The following is a 17,087-nucleotide window of genomic DNA, read 5'->3' on the forward strand; positions in this document are numbered from 1 at the left end:
CTCGCTCAACATAGCACGTACTTTCAAGGCAACTCTTGTATAACCAGTGATGATCAATCTTGGTCATTCTAGTTGTCATTTATGCACTGGGTACAGTCTTGGGAGGACTTAGTAAATGGTTAAATCTGCTGGGGATGCTCTTGCAGCGTGTTTGTTTACTGGGGACAGCCAGAATTCTGAGAACAGTGCTAGTCACGTGATAATTATTAATGTATGACAGCAAAGGAAAGAACAGAACGTGCAGAGCATCCTAGACCACAGGTGATGGTCCGATGCTCTGCAACTCACTTCCTGCCCAAGCAGTGACTGATTAAGACATAATAATCGGTTCTTCTGGAAAAAAGACATCGTATACTTTTTTTTTCTAGTTAGCTAACCTGGCTTGCTATCCTTTACCTTTAGACTTTGAGATTCTTGATCCAAGTGTTCTACTTTGTCTGTCATTGCAGTTACGTCCTGCTCCAGTAGCTCAAATTTTTCATCCGTCTTGTTAAGCCCTTCTTGTAGTGCCTGAACTTTTATCAACAGACGTTCGTTCACGACTTTCTGACAATGCAAAAGTCTCTTCAGAGTCTCCTCCACCTCTTGGAGCTTCTCCTGTTGTTGAATCAATGCTTCGTCGTGTTCATCCAGCCTGGTTCCGTGGCAAAGTTGTGAATCTTCAAGGACTTCTACCTGTTTTTGAACTGCAGCGAACTGCTTGATTTGCTGATTCAATGCTGACTTAATCTTGTTGTTGTCGTCGATGAGATCATTGACATTTTCTTGCACTAAAGTCAGAAGGTCTCCGTCCACAGCATGCCCCATACACAACTGGCAACCTGCAGCATACAAAAAGATGGGATTGTACGATTAGCATACTGCTATGATTATAATTCATTCAAGTATAAATGGCGTTCAAGTTAGTAAAATTACCGGTAGCTCAAATTTGAGGGCGTCATATTCATACAGCCCATGCACACATCCTTTTAAGAAATGGCCTTACCTGTATGCAGAGAGAACTTCCTAAAATATAATGTTGTTAACAAATTATTATCCCCTAACATTTTTTCATGACATCTATCTACCAACTTGTACACGTGGTTTCAGTTGTAGTTCATATTTGTGTTGCCGGCTGTATTGTAATCAGCACACCCCTCTTGGAGGTCAGCTTAAGCACAGCTAAAAAATTGATACCTTCACTTGTTGTTTTTTCCTTTTTTTTTTCTTTCCCTTTTCTTACTTCTTTCGTTCGTTCGTTCATGCAATTATTCATAGAAGTATTCATTCTCTTCATGCGTTCAAGGGAGAGGCTAACACTTATCAAAAAGAGTTCTCTTTCCGTACCTTTAGTTTGCCAGTCATACAGATCTTCCAATGTCTTCTTCTCCTTCTCAATAGTCAAGCCCAGACTTCTCACCAACGCTTCTACCTTAGCAAAACAATCATCGAAGAAGGTGTCAGGCCATTCAATGACGTCAAAATGGCCCCACTTGTTTCGGACATTTTTTCTGACATCATCAGCAGATGTCTGAGTGAGCGCGGAGAAAATAGCCTTTGGTTGGTAGTAGGAAATTCCCAACAAGTTCAAGATGGCAGTCATGTCCAGCGACTCATCAAAGGCAGAAAACATCGCAAGATGATTCGGTAGGTATATCTCGGCCAGGTCAACTGAATTGTTGATAGTAAAACTGTAGTTTCTTTTGTCACTGCCATGCAGTACACCGTTGTTATTAACATTCTGAAATTTCAGTTTTTTAAGGTGTGGATCAGTATTGGCATAATGGTAAGTCAGTGTCTTCAGAGTACAGCTTGGGGTCAGGTGCTTGTCCAAGTCGTCATAATGAGTGTCCATTCCTGCTTTGATAACATCTCGCAAATTGGAGCGACAACTTTGTTCATAGAAATTCCTACAACAATCCATCTCTTCTCTTCATCAGAGACCATCATCTTAAGTAAAAAGAAGGATAAAAAGAAAAAAAAGTTTCAAAGAATGTGTATATTACCTGGTACTAATAGTATACTTTTCTTCTAGTAATTGATGGGTGGACCCCGTGATTCAGTTTTGCTCTGCTGTAGACAAATACAATGATATTTTTTTGGACTAAACTTGACTTTTTGTTGAAAATCGGGGACAGCAGGGGCAATCAATGGAGAGCACGTGGTCACGATGGAGTGAAGACGTGTCTTACTGAGCTCCAACAAAAATTGGAAATTTTTCTTATTTAAAATGAAATTGCTTCGAATAATGCTTCATGTCAGGTAAACGTTTAAGATCTGGAAAGCAACTGACAATTTTAGGCAGCCATAAACAACGTGAACACGAACCGCCGAAGGAAAATAGAAAGGTGACGCCGACACACGAAGACGCCATGACTGCTGAAGTTCTGCAAGAGTTAAAGTCCATGCGGAGCGAACTCACCGGTCAAATAAGGAAACTAAGTGCAGATTTAATTGACTTCCAGCAAGACACGAACGCCAGGTTAGTCAAGATAGAAAGTGCAATGTCGAAAATTGACGAGATAGAAATCCTGAATAACAAAGCTCAAGTACTTGACGAGGAGGTCGACCGAATTAAGGTTTCTTTAACCTCTACGAAGTCTACGGTTGAAGCGATGGACAGCAAAATGGAAGACTCCTTTAAAAAAACTTCAGGAAAGTAACAGAGAACTTAAGAATAAACTGGAACACTTGGAAAGATACTCCTGCGACTTCAATATTCGCCTGATAGGGGTCGAAGAAGAAGAAGGTGAAGATTGCATGACCATTGTTTTAGACCACTTCACACTTCTTGGCTTCGAAGAAGCTCACGGAGAATTAGAAAATGCTCATCGCACAGGAAGAAGACAGGATGGCAAACCCAGGCATATTATTGCGAAATTGTACGCTAGACCATTTAAGAGGAACCTACTTGGAGCCGCGAGGAACCCACAAAATAAAAACTTGCTTAATGGAGTAAGATTAGTCGAGGACTTTACACCCGGTGATTTCGAACTCCGTAAGAAAGCTCTACCGATGATGAAAAAAGCTTTTGAAGAAGGCAAGAAAGTACGTTTTACAAAAGGCAAACTGTTAATCGACGGTAAGGCTGTTCCGGTACAATATTTAGATTAAAATAGACTAAACTAGTATGAAGCAGCTATTATAAAATATTATACTATTTGTTTTGGATACACTCACTTCGGAGCGAAGCTAAGATCAGCGTGTAAACAACGCCCAATGATAGTGGCCAAAACGCTAGCGACGCTTGTGCATTGCTGCACATCCGCGAATTTTCAAAGTGTGTGCCTGCTGTTTTTCATGTTCTTTTTCTTCGCTTTATTTTTTTATGTACTATACGAACAAAATTATTTCTTTACCTCAAACACCTCAAATCGCAGTATAAACATTAGATCTACAATATTCATTTTAGCGACTTGCTATTTGTTGATATCCATTCCCTCTTCAGAGTATATATTTTTTTATTGTATTATCCTGTTTTGCTTTTATTTGGTCAAATGATTACGGGTAAACTTATTTCACTAAACATCAGAGGCATCAGCAACTTTCGAAAACGAAAAACAATTTTCACCTGGTTCAGAAAACAAAAAGCAGATATTATATTTCTACAGGAAACTCATTCGACCGAGAACAATGAAGCCCAATGGAAAAGGGAATGGGGCGCCCCATTCTTCTGCTCCCACGGGGCTAACAACGCCCGTGGGGTTGCGATTTTGATTCGAAATAATTTTGATTGTATCGTTGAACAAAAGGTAGCTGACGCATATGGCAGATTTCTCATACTGAAAGTGATACTCAATGGTGAACAAACCCTTCTAGTAAACATTTATGGTCCAAACAGAGACAATGAATTAGTTGCCTTCTATCTCTCGCTATTGCAGACTATTGTGAAAAATGATTTTGATACTATTGAAAATATTATTATAGGTGGAGATTTTAATTGTCCATTAAACCCCACAGTGGACAAAAGAAGTGGTAACCTTTTCCCTAGGCAATCTGTAATTAACACAGTAGAAGACCCACAATCAGAGCTGGATTTACATGACATTTGGCGCATTAAAAACCCTACGACACGTAGTTATACATGGAGTCAATCGGAACCCCCAATTTTTTCTAGATTAGATTACTGGCTAATTTCAAACTCTCTAGCGGATAATGTTTGTTCGGTCGATATAATACCCTCTATCAAAACAGACCATTCCGCAATCCTAATAGAATTTCAAGGTGTTGATGCAAAAGCTAAGGGTCCTGGGATTTGGAAACTTAATTGTTCCTTGCTGAGTGAGGAGACTTACGTTGAAAAAATAAATTCTCTAATACCTAAATGGGTACAGGAAGGTGAGATCGATCTTGAAGACCCGCGATCAGTGTGGGACTGGGTGAAATATAACGTTAAAAAATATTCCAGACAATATTCAATGAATAAATGTAAGGAAAAGAAATTGGAAGAGCAGAAGTTAAACAAGGAATTTAAGGAAGCTTCTTTAATTTTTGAAAATAATCCTTCTCAGGAAAATCAAACGATTTTAAATGTGCTTCGAGAGCGGATTGAAAAATTGTATGAAGAAAAGGTTGAAGGTATAATCGTAAGATCACGGGCACGCTGGCATGAGCACGGTGAAAAGAACTCCAAATATTTTTTCAACTTGGAAAAAACGAAATCATATAAAAAAGCATATTCGGAAACTTCATATGAGTGGGGTGATTACAACTGATCCTTTTGAAATTTTGGATGCTGGTAAGACCTTTTATGAGAACCTTTACAAATCTAAGCGGAATAGCTGGCAACAAAATGAACAATCTTTCAAATTTGAAGACTTGCCAATGCCAACTCTGTCGATTGAGCTCAGACAAAGTGGCGAGGGAGCGATTAGTTTGGAGGAATGTACTGAAGTTTTAAACTCCTTCTCTCCAAATAAGGTTCTAGGTAACGATGGATTACCGGTAGAATTTTACAAAATATTCTGGGCTTCTATTGGAAACCGTCTAGTAGAATGTTTTAATGTATCATTTACAAAAGGAGAATGGAGCTCATCACAAAAGCAGGCTGTAATTACTCTCATTGAAAAAAAAGGACCTAGATCGCTGCGACCTAAAAAACTGGAGGCCGATTTCTCTTTTAAATGTTGATGCAAAGATTGTTTCGAAAGTCATTGCCGAAAGGATGAAACGGTTGCTACCGGGAATAATACATCATAATCAAACTGGATACATTCCAGGCTATTGCAGTACTAAACGATGAAAATATTAAAGGGATTAAAATAAGTGATTCGGAAACTAAATTACTTCAGTTTGCTGATGATACAACTGCCATTTTAGCGGATTTGAACTCTGCTCAAGCTTTGCTTAAACTATTTAACGATTTTGAGAAAGTCTCGGGCTTAAAACTGAATGTTATGAAAACAGAAGCCATGTGGATTGGATCTCTTCAAAATTGTGAAGACGAACCTCTGGGATTCAAGTGAAAAACATGTGTCAAATTTTTGGGCATTTTCATTACATACGATGTAAAGGTACTTGTTGAGAAGAACTTCAAACAAAGATTGAAGAAAATCGCAAATTTAATAAATCTTTGGAAGTCAAGAGGTCCATCAATTCATGGCAAAGTGAGCATTATCAAAGCAATACTTCTTCCCAAAATGATTTATCCTAGCTCTTTTTTAAGTACACCAGCCACGGTAATAAAAGAATTCAACGCTTTGGTGTTTAATTTTTTTGTGGAATGGGAAAGATAAAGTCATTCGACGCTCAACGTACGCGCCTTATGATTCTGGTGGTCTTAAAATGATTGACTATAAAACTATTGTAAAGGCATTAAGATTAAGTTGGTTAAAAAGAATAGTAGATGTTGAGTGTTGTGGCTTTTGGAAGCATTATCTCAATTATCTTCTGAGCAACAAGGGAGGGTTATTTTTCCTTGAATGTAATTATGACGTAAAGCAAATCTATGACGTAATGCCAATCTTTTACTATGAACTTCTATCTTGGTGGGCTGAATTAAGAGAAACTGTTGACCCTGATAGGGGTCACGAAGACATCTTATGGAATAATAAAAAAATTTTGATAGAGGGCAAAACTGTTTTCTACAGACACTGCTTTGATAACGATGTAATTTTCACAAAGGACCTACTTTTTGACATGACAAATACAGATTCATTTAGAGCAATGAAAGAGCAAGGCTTAACAAATTCTAATTTTTTGGTTTGGACAGGTCTGAGACAATCCGTTCTATCAAAATTACGTACTAACATACAAAATTTCATGACCGTCATTGATTTGGAAAATTATAAATGTAAAAAACTGCTATAAACATTTGACAAAATTTAGATACGAAAAACCTAGGAAATGGGATAAGCTCAGTCAGGAATTTTATTTAAGAGAAGACCAAATTTCAGAAGTATATCTTTTACCTTTGAGGGTTGCTAGCGAACCGTATGTACGCTCTTTTCAATACAAAGTGTTAAATTACATCCTCTACAGAAATGACCGTCTTTTTAAAATAGGGTATGTATCAAATCCAAACTGCACCTTTTGTAAAGAGCATCGAGAAACTATTCATCATACTATTTGAACGCTCTTTTTCCAAGCATTTTTGGAATTTGGTGTCCTCTTGTATATTAAATAGGCTTGGAAGTTGCGAGTGCCTCTCGATACGTGACATTATGATAGGCATTCTGAAGGAGGGAATGGATCTGCTTAACTATATAGTAATTTTAGGAAAAACGTATCTGTGGACCTGTAGGTGTAAAGGAATTAACCCCATCTTTAATCATTTCAAGAAAATTTTGGAAATCAAATATCAAACAGAAAAATACATAGCCTTTAAGACAAATAAAATCCGCCAATTTAAAAAGAAATGGGAGATGTTTGAGGTATTTAATTTAATTTAATTTAATTCTAATTTCAATTGTAATCTTAATTAAAATATGTCATTGTCAGTTAATTTAGTAGCAGTAATTTTAGATGTTTGAGGTATTTAATTTAATTTAATTTAGTTTAATTCCAATTTCAATTGTAATCTTAATTAAAAGTATGTAATTGTCAGTTAAAAAAAAAAAAAGAAAAAAAAAGAGGCTAAATACTCCCTCTTTCTTTTTTATAAGTTGGGTGTTTTTTTTTCTGGAAACCTAAGTTAAGGTCCAATCTCTTAGTAGTTTTGTAATTTCATCCCTTTCTTTACTTACTTCTTTTTAGTCAATTGTAATTGTAACCACTTGTAATTGCCATTGCATTAATAAAAGTCAATTTAAAATCAAAAAAAAAAAAAGGGGGCAATTAATGGTCACTTCGGTGGATATCGAAGAGGCAAATAGGTCGACAAAATTAGTAAGAAAGGACAATTACCTCAGTTTTTCCTAAAAGTAATAACAGTCAATAAATTCGGGGAGTATGATCCCGTTCCCTAAAACTCTCGCGACTGGCATATGACATCAATCTGTGTTAGCTGACATAAATGTGTATTTAGAAAGGGCATAAAACGATCTGGGAACACAGAAGACAATTTTTATTACTATTTTGCTTAAACATTCTCTTTGGGCTCTCCTGATTTAAACCATGTTACGCAAACTAAGCTACAGTTAAACTATTAAGCTAAAAGCAAAGAAATGTTTGTAAAATTTCAAGAATCGACAGTGATTGATCACGAATCACTGAGAAATAGCTCTATTATCAGTTTTTCCTTTGGATGACACATTTCTTTTGCGTGCGTTTTAGACCTTTACTTATCTGTACATAATCACAGTAGTGCACACTTTCAATTTGCAATCAAAACTTTTTGTATACGTACTTATTAAAGTTGTTTTTCATTGCAGCCTTCGCTGGTTGCTCACTTGCAGTCCGGACTCCCGATAACTCGGACCTTCAACGGAAATTGAAAAAGGTTTGAGTTATCGGAAATTCAAAACAAATGACCGAAAATAAGGTAAAACCAGTGTTTACTGTGTATTTCTCTTCATACAGCTTAAACTTTAATCAAATTTAATCATAGAAAAGTCGAGTGAAAATTTATTTCTAACTGATTATAAATCAGAACGAAACGTAACGTGAAACAAAACAAAGCAAAGCCACAGGAGAGGTTCGAGGTTCGAGTTAGCGACGGTTCGAGTTATCGGGAGTCGACCGTGTAAATGAATTATTCTGTCCGCTTGGCGCCAGCTTGTTTTTTTCGTAGACGTTTGATGTTCCAAACATGAATCTTCGTTCTCCTTCAAAGGTTAATTTTGAAACTCCCTCTGCCAACGCGCGGTGATTGCGGATATTGACTAACTGATCACGAAAAATGTTTAATTATTCATTTTCTTGTGAGAGCGCGTGATGATTACTAACTTGTTTTCAAAAAAATGTATTTACACAGAGTACTGATGAATTGTGAAATGTAGCTGCCTTCGCGCTGACAGGCTTTGATGCGCTGGTATATTGTGAAATATAGAGTGGATTGGATTTGTTTTGAAATATGGACTTGTAAAACGAGGAGTGGATTTGTAAATGTGTTGTGGATTTCTAAGACGTGAATTTGTAAAACATGGAGTGAATTTGTAGGATATGTGTTGAGCTAAGTCATAATGTCTAAAATTTTGTAACTCCAGAAATGATGTAAACCAATTCGGCAAATATCACAAACGTTTACTTATTATAATATTTTGTAACAGCTGATGGTCTACTTCGATGAAGCACCGATGCTGGTTTCGTTTGCTACAATTCAATCAAGAAGTGCAGATTCCACAACCATCAGCTGCAGAGGCAGATATTTTCAGGCTGTCACATAATTAATGTAACTTTTTATTTCTTGTTCTTTTTATTTATTTAATTATTGTAAAGGTGTTTTTTGTACTTATGAATAAAGTGTGCAAAATGAGAATAATAATAATAATAATAATAATAATAATAATAATAATAATAATAATAATAATAATAATAATAATAATATTAATAATAATAATAATAATAATAATAATAATAATAATAATAATAATAATAATAATAATAATAATAATAATAACAAAAGACAGATATGGAGAAGCTGAAAGAGAAGATCAAAGAGGAGAAGTGGCATGGGCGGTTTCTGCAGGCTAGGTGGCAGGATAGCGAGCTAAATCAGAGTGGATGTTTTGCTTGGTTGCGTGATTGGACCTGTGCTCCTACCCATACCCCATAGCAACGCCATCTGTCTGTTCGTAAAGAGCCCCGTCGAACTAAAAAAGTTGGCCTTTGGTGGCTACGCTTAGGAGATCGACAAGATCCATTCTGGTAAGGTAAAGATTGTGCGTTGTATTGAACCAATTGTTCGTAAAGGCTCTGTTGACCAGGATCTCTATTGTTTCGTCCAAAGGCACGTTTGTGAATAACGAGGAGACATCATACGAAACCAAGATTTCCCCATTGTTGATCTTCAACTGGTGAATCTCATTTGTGAAATCAAAAGTATCAGTAACTGTATACTGATTAAGCGACAAGGGCTTCAATTTCCCGTCGAGCCATTTTGCAAGGGGATAATTGTAGGTGTCGGTCGCTAATAATATAGGCCTCATACCCAATTTTTCTTTGTTGGTTTTTGGCAACCCATATAAATGTGCCAATCTGGAACCTGTAGGGCTCACGAAGTCTGCGATGATCTTTGGCAGGATTCTACGAACAATGGAATCTAGGGTCTTCTCCTTATGTTGTAGAGGGTGAAAATATTTGGGTGGTCTGCCCCTGGTCTTGGGTTTCTCCAGAGGAACGGCACAGAACTTGCTTGAATCATTGATTGAGGCTTCAGATAGTAATCGTAAGTATTCGGTTTTGTCCAAGACCACAACACCAGACCCTTTGTCGGGTTTCGTGATAACAATGTCGTCGCGTCGTTTTAACTCATCGATAGCTCTCAGCAGTGTCTTGGAAGGTTTCGGACTCTTGCGCTCGATGTAATTGAGTGCAACGGAACGTAACGTTGCCGCAGATAGTTCCTTTAAATTATCACTATTGAGGTGGGGTTCAAGGCTCCAATAAGCTTTTTCAAAGCTTGCTTTCACATCTACGGGAGACACACGTTGAGGAATAGCAAATTTCAATCCGCGGCAAAGAACCAGTTTCTGGAAAAAGGAGAGGTTGTAGGATGACAGGTTCAAAATATGTTCGTCAACGTCCATTTCGATCTTGAGCAACCGTGCGATCTTCTTTGTGTGAGTGTTCATAACTTCCTGATGGTACTTCTTCCTAAGGCTTACCATTGTGTGTAGAACACAAGTGTAGCGAAGCAAGCTACAGCTCTGGCGAATCTCATCGTACATAGAATTGATCTCGCGTTTTAGATATGCACTCTGTTTGATCTTTCCATTTAGTTCCTCCGGAGATGACATTCCTTGTAAAGGGTTGCGAAGACTGCTTCCATTTAGAGCGCCTTGCTCTGTCGACCTTGGCGAACGTTGGAGTTAGGTCGAAGCTCTGACAGAGTCTGAGGAATACGATTGAGAACAATTGGTTCAATACAACGCACAATCTTGACCTTACCAGAACGGATCTTGTCGATCTCCTACGCGTAGCCACCAAAGGCCAACTTTTTCAGTTCGACGGGGCTCTTTACGAACAGACGGATGGCATTGCTATGGGTCCCCTCTCGGGCCCTTATTAGCTAACATCTTTTTACCGTCGATATGTCGATAACACGCCCACTGTAATGCCTGATTTAGCAACAGCAACTACTTTCCTGCATACCCTCAAGCTTCAATATGCAAGAAGATAAGCAAGCAGATTGCAGTCATGATCATAAGTCGCTTAAGATTCAAACCAAACTCACGCTATATAAGGCTTATATTCTTCCTCGTTTCACCTATTGTTCCACAGTGTGGATGGACTCCGGAAAAACAGCATCAGCCAAACTTGAAAAAACTTAACAAGCATGCTTTAAGACTAATTTTTAAATGACAGCTCTAGTACTTATACTACTCTATTGGACATAACAAACATGCCTACTCTGCACGACAGAAGAGTCTAGGACATGTGTATTCTCATTTATAAAGGTTAAGGACTCGCGTGATTGAGCAAAGTACATTAGCAAAGACACGTGTTCAAGCCGAATTTCGAACTAGAATAAATTCAAATAAGAGCTCATTGTTTGAAAACCCTATGCTGGTTTGTAATGAAAACGAACGATCATAAGCGAAAATTACATAAGATAAGCAACAAAAGCGAAAACAAATAAAATATCAAGCGATGAAACACATCAAATCGGTTGTTAATGCGACCGAGAATGTCCACTTCTCGTGTCCACAAGCTAAAGTGATTAAATATTCGTTTAAACTCTTAAAGCTATTGTTACTACGTGATTATGAATTTTATTCCAAATGCAAAGCTGTTAAAACGCGCTTGCCAAACGTATCGCATCAGCAATTAAATTTAACGGATTTTGCTTAAAAACCGGTGCTTAAATATAATTTTGAAAACTAAAAAACGGTAAACCATCCCACCTTACTTGCGCACATGTTGTAGTTTCTGCGCTGCTCACGAAGAGCACCTTGCAATTCTTGTGCTACGTCTTGTCCGCCAGCACCAAGACTTGCTCGCCGATTTAACGATTAAACCTTTGCATCTTACCCGGAACAGGCTAAGGAGTTATTTTGTTCCTTTATAACGGAAACGAACAGACACCACAAACAAACTGAAACCAAGTGAATATGGACTGAAATTAGCATAGCTATTATAACGCGCAGGTGAATTTGAAACAATGCTGTGTGTGGGAGCTCATTGGCTTTGAACAGTTATTTTAATAATAGTAGCCATAATAGCGAATTCTACTAATACAGCTAATTATACCGTGTTTCGCTTGTGTAGCTAAAATTTAAACTTCGAACTGCATACTGAACTTCGTCTTAAAAGTAAACGCAACTTGTTTCAGTTTAAATAGGCCTTATCACGGTTTTCGACGCCATTTTGACGAGTAGGACGCTTGAAATAACAGTGTTTGTTTGAAAATCCGATATCAACTAATTCATCGCCTCTGAAAAATTCATGAATTGGAAACTTTTGGCGCTGGGAAAAGGATTTTAGAAAAAAAATGGAGGGTTGTAGCTGTGCCAAAAAGCGTCCAGTCGTGCTTTTTGAACTTCCATACATTTGTCTGTATAGCGCACTAGCCGTGAACTGCTACTAAAAATAGTTCGCGGGAAAAAATACAGACAAATGTATCGAAATGTATGGAAAGTTCAAAACACGACTGGACGCTTTCTGGCACAGCAACATCCCTCCAATGTTTTTTCTAAAATCCTTTTCCTTGTGCCAAAAGTTTCCAATTCATGAATTTTTTAGAAGCGATGCTTTATGAAAATTATTTGACATCGGACTTCCATACAAACACTGTTATTTCAAGCGTGTTTCCCTACTCGTCAAAATGGCGTCGAAAACCGTGATAAAGCCTATTAAATCTTTGTTTTCAAATAACTTCTCATTACTGTTTATACAGTCAACTGAACAAGCGGAAACGACAGGAATCTGCTTGCGAGGCAGTTTTTTAAAAAATTAATCCATCACCGACAAAACTGATCCCAACTCAAGTGGGTTTGATCATTTTAGCTTAAATCACAATTTTCTGATAATTTATTACAAATACTTATGCGAGAATAGTGAACACGTCAGTTTCGCTTTCGAAGTATCGTTTTCACAATTTTCACAAGCGTCCCTCGCTGTCACAAGCGTCTTTATATTACTGCTCTCGTATCAAGGCGTTCAGCAGTCTATCCTCTTGGCTTCATTTTTCACAGAGAATTGAATACTGGAAAATTGATTTTGGGATAATGGTAGTCCAGCGGTTGGTTCTTAGATAAAGGTGGAAGGTTACCCTCAATGCATGATCAAATTTTGAAATACCCGATCGGTCAATCTTCTGGCAAGGCCGACGCCCGGGGATCAAACGCCAATATTCTGTAGGAGATAAAAAATTGAGCTCAATCTTCTCGGCCACATCCCGGTTTGAAGGTACGGTTTTTTCTTTTCTTTGTTTTTTTTTTTTTTTTTTTACTATTCTGTCCAAGATTGTAGCACGACGCTACAAATATGCCCGTTCTTGTTGCCAAAAGGAAGGAGTTCTTCCATTCGCCTCTGTTGTGTAACGATTCTGTAGTTTTTAGTTTCTCCATTCGGACCACGCTGTAATCTGTAACGTTTCATCTAAACCCGCCATGTTAAATTTCATTTCAAGCTCCAGACAGCCACTGCAGGCAAAATCTGTCAGACTTTTCTTGCCGGCTGCCACGCTGGATTGTTTTTAATTAAGATCAAAAGTGATCCTGCTCCTGTACCTTTCGAAAGTTGAATCCTCTCTTTTTCTATAAAAGCTGTAAGAACTTTAACAATTTAGGAGGAAAGTTCTGTCTTTGAAACCACCTTGATATGATGTGACACTTTTCCTCGACTGTTTCAGGCTAGAGCCGGTCTTCCCAGAGAAAGAAACTGTTATACACAAGTAGAAAATAAAAGGAGCTGCTATGGGATAACGCAAAGTTCAAGCATTGGTCATTGAATGATTTCAATTTTTTTTGCAGAGCGAAGTATTTACACTGCTGAGAGAGAATTTTTTCTTAATAAAAACCCTTCATACACTAAGCAGTTGTCTGTATTGTTCAACAGTAAACATTAAAAATCGGCGAATTTAACAGCAAACACTAAAACTAAAGGACAAATATATAACGCTAAACAGTAAGCCCATCCAAACTTTTTCCGGCACATTCCACTGGTTAATCCTTCTACCATCAAAGATGTCAAAAACTAAATTCTCTGGAATTGAAAAATTTCCGAGCCCCCAAGAAGAATCCAACCAACAACCTTCCAGTTACTCGTCCGGATGTTCTAACCACTGAGCTATATATGGGTGACTCATATGGCGAGCAGGCCACAGGTTTTGGGGTTACAACCTACTCACCACATGAGTCACCCGTAGCTCCTTGGTTAGAGCATCCAGACTAGTAACTGGAAGGTCGCGGGTTCGATATCCTGCTGGGGGTCGGAAAAGGCCTTGAAGAATAAATGAATATGAGATATTAAATATGAAATACATGTGTAACATCAAATCCCATACACATGTATTTCATATTTAAGGTTACTGCCATGTTTCACGAGTGCCTTCAGGGAAATCTAGCGTACGCGCGCTGCTTCCGATAAAACCACGAAAAACCATATATCACTGTAAAGCTGATAAATTGAAGTTTGCGAAAATATCAATGTTTTTTTTTTTTATTTTGTAGGATACATAAGTGCTCAGAGGCCTGCAAACTCAATACTAGCGACGTGTACTTAACTGAATTACCAACTCTCACGTAAAGGCGCACAACCAAACAGACTGCACAATATCAATCAGGAGATAATAGGCTAACAAAGTGTGTCAGGCTTTTTCTTTATTCCTATTGGTTTGTGAGAAAACCCATCCTAAAGATGGACAATAGAACATTTTTGTAGTCCCGTCAGATGTTAACACGTCACGGGAAAAATAAATCGAATTTCGTAAAAGCCTGACACACTTTGATGCATTAATATCTGATGACCATTTTGGCCCAATTTCGTTGAAATCTGGCAAATCTACATACCCTATTAATTCATTTGAAGATGGGGAATTCGCGCAAAAACAAAAGCTGTGTTTTCGGCCTTGAAACATTTTCCGAGTTTTCGCACCTCATTAAGATACCTCTCAACGCGCTCACGCCGCCGGCCAATCAAACACAAAGAAGCATTCCCTGGGGAGTTCTGTAAGCATTTAGTGTTACTGTAATGTTGTAAAGCGATTTCTTTTATAGGAAAAGTTAAGTCTGGCGCGAGAAAGCCACCGGCGAAACCAAAACAAAGAAGAAAACGGCAGATAGACGCAGAACATGAAACTGGCAGCCCCAGCGGAGACGCACTTCTCACCACTATCAGTACACGAGGCTGCGCGCTGAGGTTCGCTGCTTATTTTCAGCCGGTCAACAACGATTTCGGACTCCGAACTGATGTTCGACTCTCCACTATCCGATTTCTCGTCCTCGAATCTCTCTGCTGCCGAGGCAGGTATAGAAAATCTGACTGGTTGTACCAAGAACCCTTGGCGCTCTCCACCAGCTGAAGTTTTTTGGCTTCGTCAAATGATTTTTCGACCTTCTTTGGGCCCGGTTTTTTCTTAACTGTCACCCAAGGCGACTTTTCTCGTTTCGGCTAAATTACAGAATACAGGGCCACTTATTTACATCATAATAGCATCTATTGTGTTTAATGTGTCGTTCTATTGTGTTATTTGTCGTTCTTATGTATGTGGACCAAAGTGGCCCTGTATTCTGTAGTTGCTCCTTGCCGCGTAATGTGTCAACACAGTCCCGCATAAATTGGATTATGACACCTTCACTCGCTGACCGCTTTTCCTACAAAATTTTGTTTTTCAGATAGCTCGCGTTCTTTTTAAAATTTCTAACGGCTGTTTTCACGAAACTTTGCATCCCTTTCTTGTTTCAACAATTGTCTAAAAAAAATATTTGAGAAAAATTCGACCTTCCTTCCCTATAAGTGACCTTAATATTTTATATTCATTTATTCTTCACGGATATATTATGAACTCAGAACACGACCAGCTCCCAGTTAGCTTGATAGCTCAGTTGGTAGAGCACTGCACCGGGGTCGCATCGCAGAGGTCATGGGTTCAAATCCCGTTCAAGCCTGAATTTTTTTTCAGGTTTTTTGCAACAGTCTGATTGCGTATATAACTGCGAGAACCTTTTCTTCTATCTAATCTTTCATCCGCGGTGCATATACATGTTTTCTTTTTTTTTTTTTATTTGCTTTACATAACACAATAATTACAATATTGAACACTGCTTACACTGTTAACAATAAATGCAATACTGACAATACTTATTGCTTACATTGTTAACAATACTTACTATTTACAAACATTCTTAAGTTTCTTATGCTTTACTAGTACACCTTTGCATCAGAAGAAACTTGTTTGCAAGATAATTGGCGTTATTGAGGCAGGATAAGCTAACGGATGAAGGACATAGAGAATATCAGGAGCGTTGGGAATAACGCTATTGTTGAAACGATAGTTTCTACGTGATATCGTGTAGGAATGACCATTGTTTGGGTAGAAAATTGTTTGCTTCTGCTTGTACTTGTATGTTGTAAATTGTCTTTAGGTATTTGAGAAATCCTTGCAATAGAGTTATAGATTCTTTTGTTTTGCAGCGCCAGATGTAGTGCCTGGCAATAAGAAAACAAAAGTTGATCTGGCGTTGAAGTTAAGAAGAGTCTGATCTCAGGCCTAGTGAAACAGTCTTGTCAGCAGAGTAGCTATCGGGAATAATTTGACAAAGTTTTAATCGCGTTATTATGCCCTTCCAGGAGAGCGCCGTTTTGGGGCAGGACCAGAAAAGGTGTATGAGTTTTTCTGGTTCTTTTTTACAAAAGGAGCAGTTGGAGTTTTCTTTTATTCTTATCTTAGTTAAGAAAGCATTTGTTGGCATTCTTCTGTGCAACAGTTTAAATTGAAATTCCCTGAGTTTTGTGCTAATTGTGAGTTTTATGAGCTAGTTGGTAGGTCGTGCCCCACTTTATTTCGTTTAGACCTAAGTTGCAGTCTTGGATCCATTTTTGCTGGCTTGTAGTAGGGGCGGCACTTTTCTTTGTAACTAATTTGTCATACACCAACTTGCTTGCTTTTTCGGCTTTTATTAGTTTTGTCGAATAACTTTCGTATCCATTACCTTCGTTTGTGTGGTCTCCTTGGTTGAATGTGTTGCATAGCTTTTTAAGAGCAGAAATTATTCCACAGTATACCAAAGGTTGGACCTTGATGTTGTATTTGTTTAAAAGTTCATGTTACACATGTATTTCATATTTAATATTTCATATTCATTTATTCTTCACGGATATATTATGAACTTAGAACATGACCAGCTCCCAGTTGGCTTGATAGCTCCGTTGCTAGAGCCTGAAATTTCATCGAAATTTCGGAAATGTTACCTTCAAGTTTGTTTTTTGGAAAATTTTTAATTGGCGGTCAGCCCCGGGGAATGGCTAAGTGACCGCTTAATACAGGTTGTACAAAATACAGGTCAGAACACGGTGAAAATGCCATTTTAGTTAATGAAGTAGTGTACAGCTTCTGCATAAAAGCG

General features: G+C 38.0%; 1 protein-coding gene, 1 non-coding gene and 1 pseudogene across 3 annotated transcripts in view; 1 reads left to right on the plus strand and 2 right to left on the minus strand.

The window, feature by feature from the left end:
- Nucleotides 1–11,561, minus strand: part of LOC146464004 (uncharacterized) — a 15,454-nt pseudogene extending 3,893 nt beyond the window's left edge. Inside the window, exons 1-3 of the transcript XR_014856741.1 lie at nt 11,424–11,561; nt 1,327–1,929; nt 378–821 (exon numbers count right to left, since the gene is read on the minus strand). The product of XR_014856741.1 is annotated as an uncharacterized LOC146464004 (transcript). The remainder of the gene's footprint in view (nt 1–377; nt 822–1,326; nt 1,930–11,423) is intronic.
- On the minus strand, nt 9,171–11,566 carry LOC146464005 (uncharacterized). The gene is made up of 2 exons (XM_085083818.1): nt 11,429–11,566; nt 9,171–10,411 (listed from the first exon to the last, which is right to left on the minus strand). The coding sequence occupies exon 2, from the start codon at nt 10,314–10,316 to the stop codon at nt 9,171–9,173; it is 1,146 nt and encodes a 381-aa protein (XP_084939944.1). The 5' UTR covers nt 10,317–10,411; nt 11,429–11,566.
- A 3,985-nt stretch (nt 11,567–15,551) lies between these two features.
- Nucleotides 15,552–15,629, plus strand: Trnap-ggg (transfer RNA proline (anticodon GGG)). The gene is given in 2 exon segments: nt 15,552–15,588; nt 15,593–15,629. It is a non-coding gene; the product is annotated as a tRNA-Pro (tRNA).
- The last annotated feature ends 1,458 nt before the right edge of the window (nt 15,630–17,087 follow it).

Source organism: Pavona decussata, unplaced genomic scaffold (assembly GCF_977016875.1).
Source record: "Pavona decussata unplaced genomic scaffold, jaPavDecu1.1 SCAFFOLD_170, whole genome shotgun sequence".
NCBI classification, from domain to species: domain Eukaryota; kingdom Metazoa; phylum Cnidaria; class Anthozoa; order Scleractinia; family Agariciidae; genus Pavona; species Pavona decussata.

What these genes read in the sequence shown, in the direction of transcription:
- LOC146464005 (XM_085083818.1), bottom strand. Translation starts at nt 10,316, where the DNA reads ATGTCATCTCCGGAGGAACTAAATGGAAAGATCAAACAGAGTGCATAT.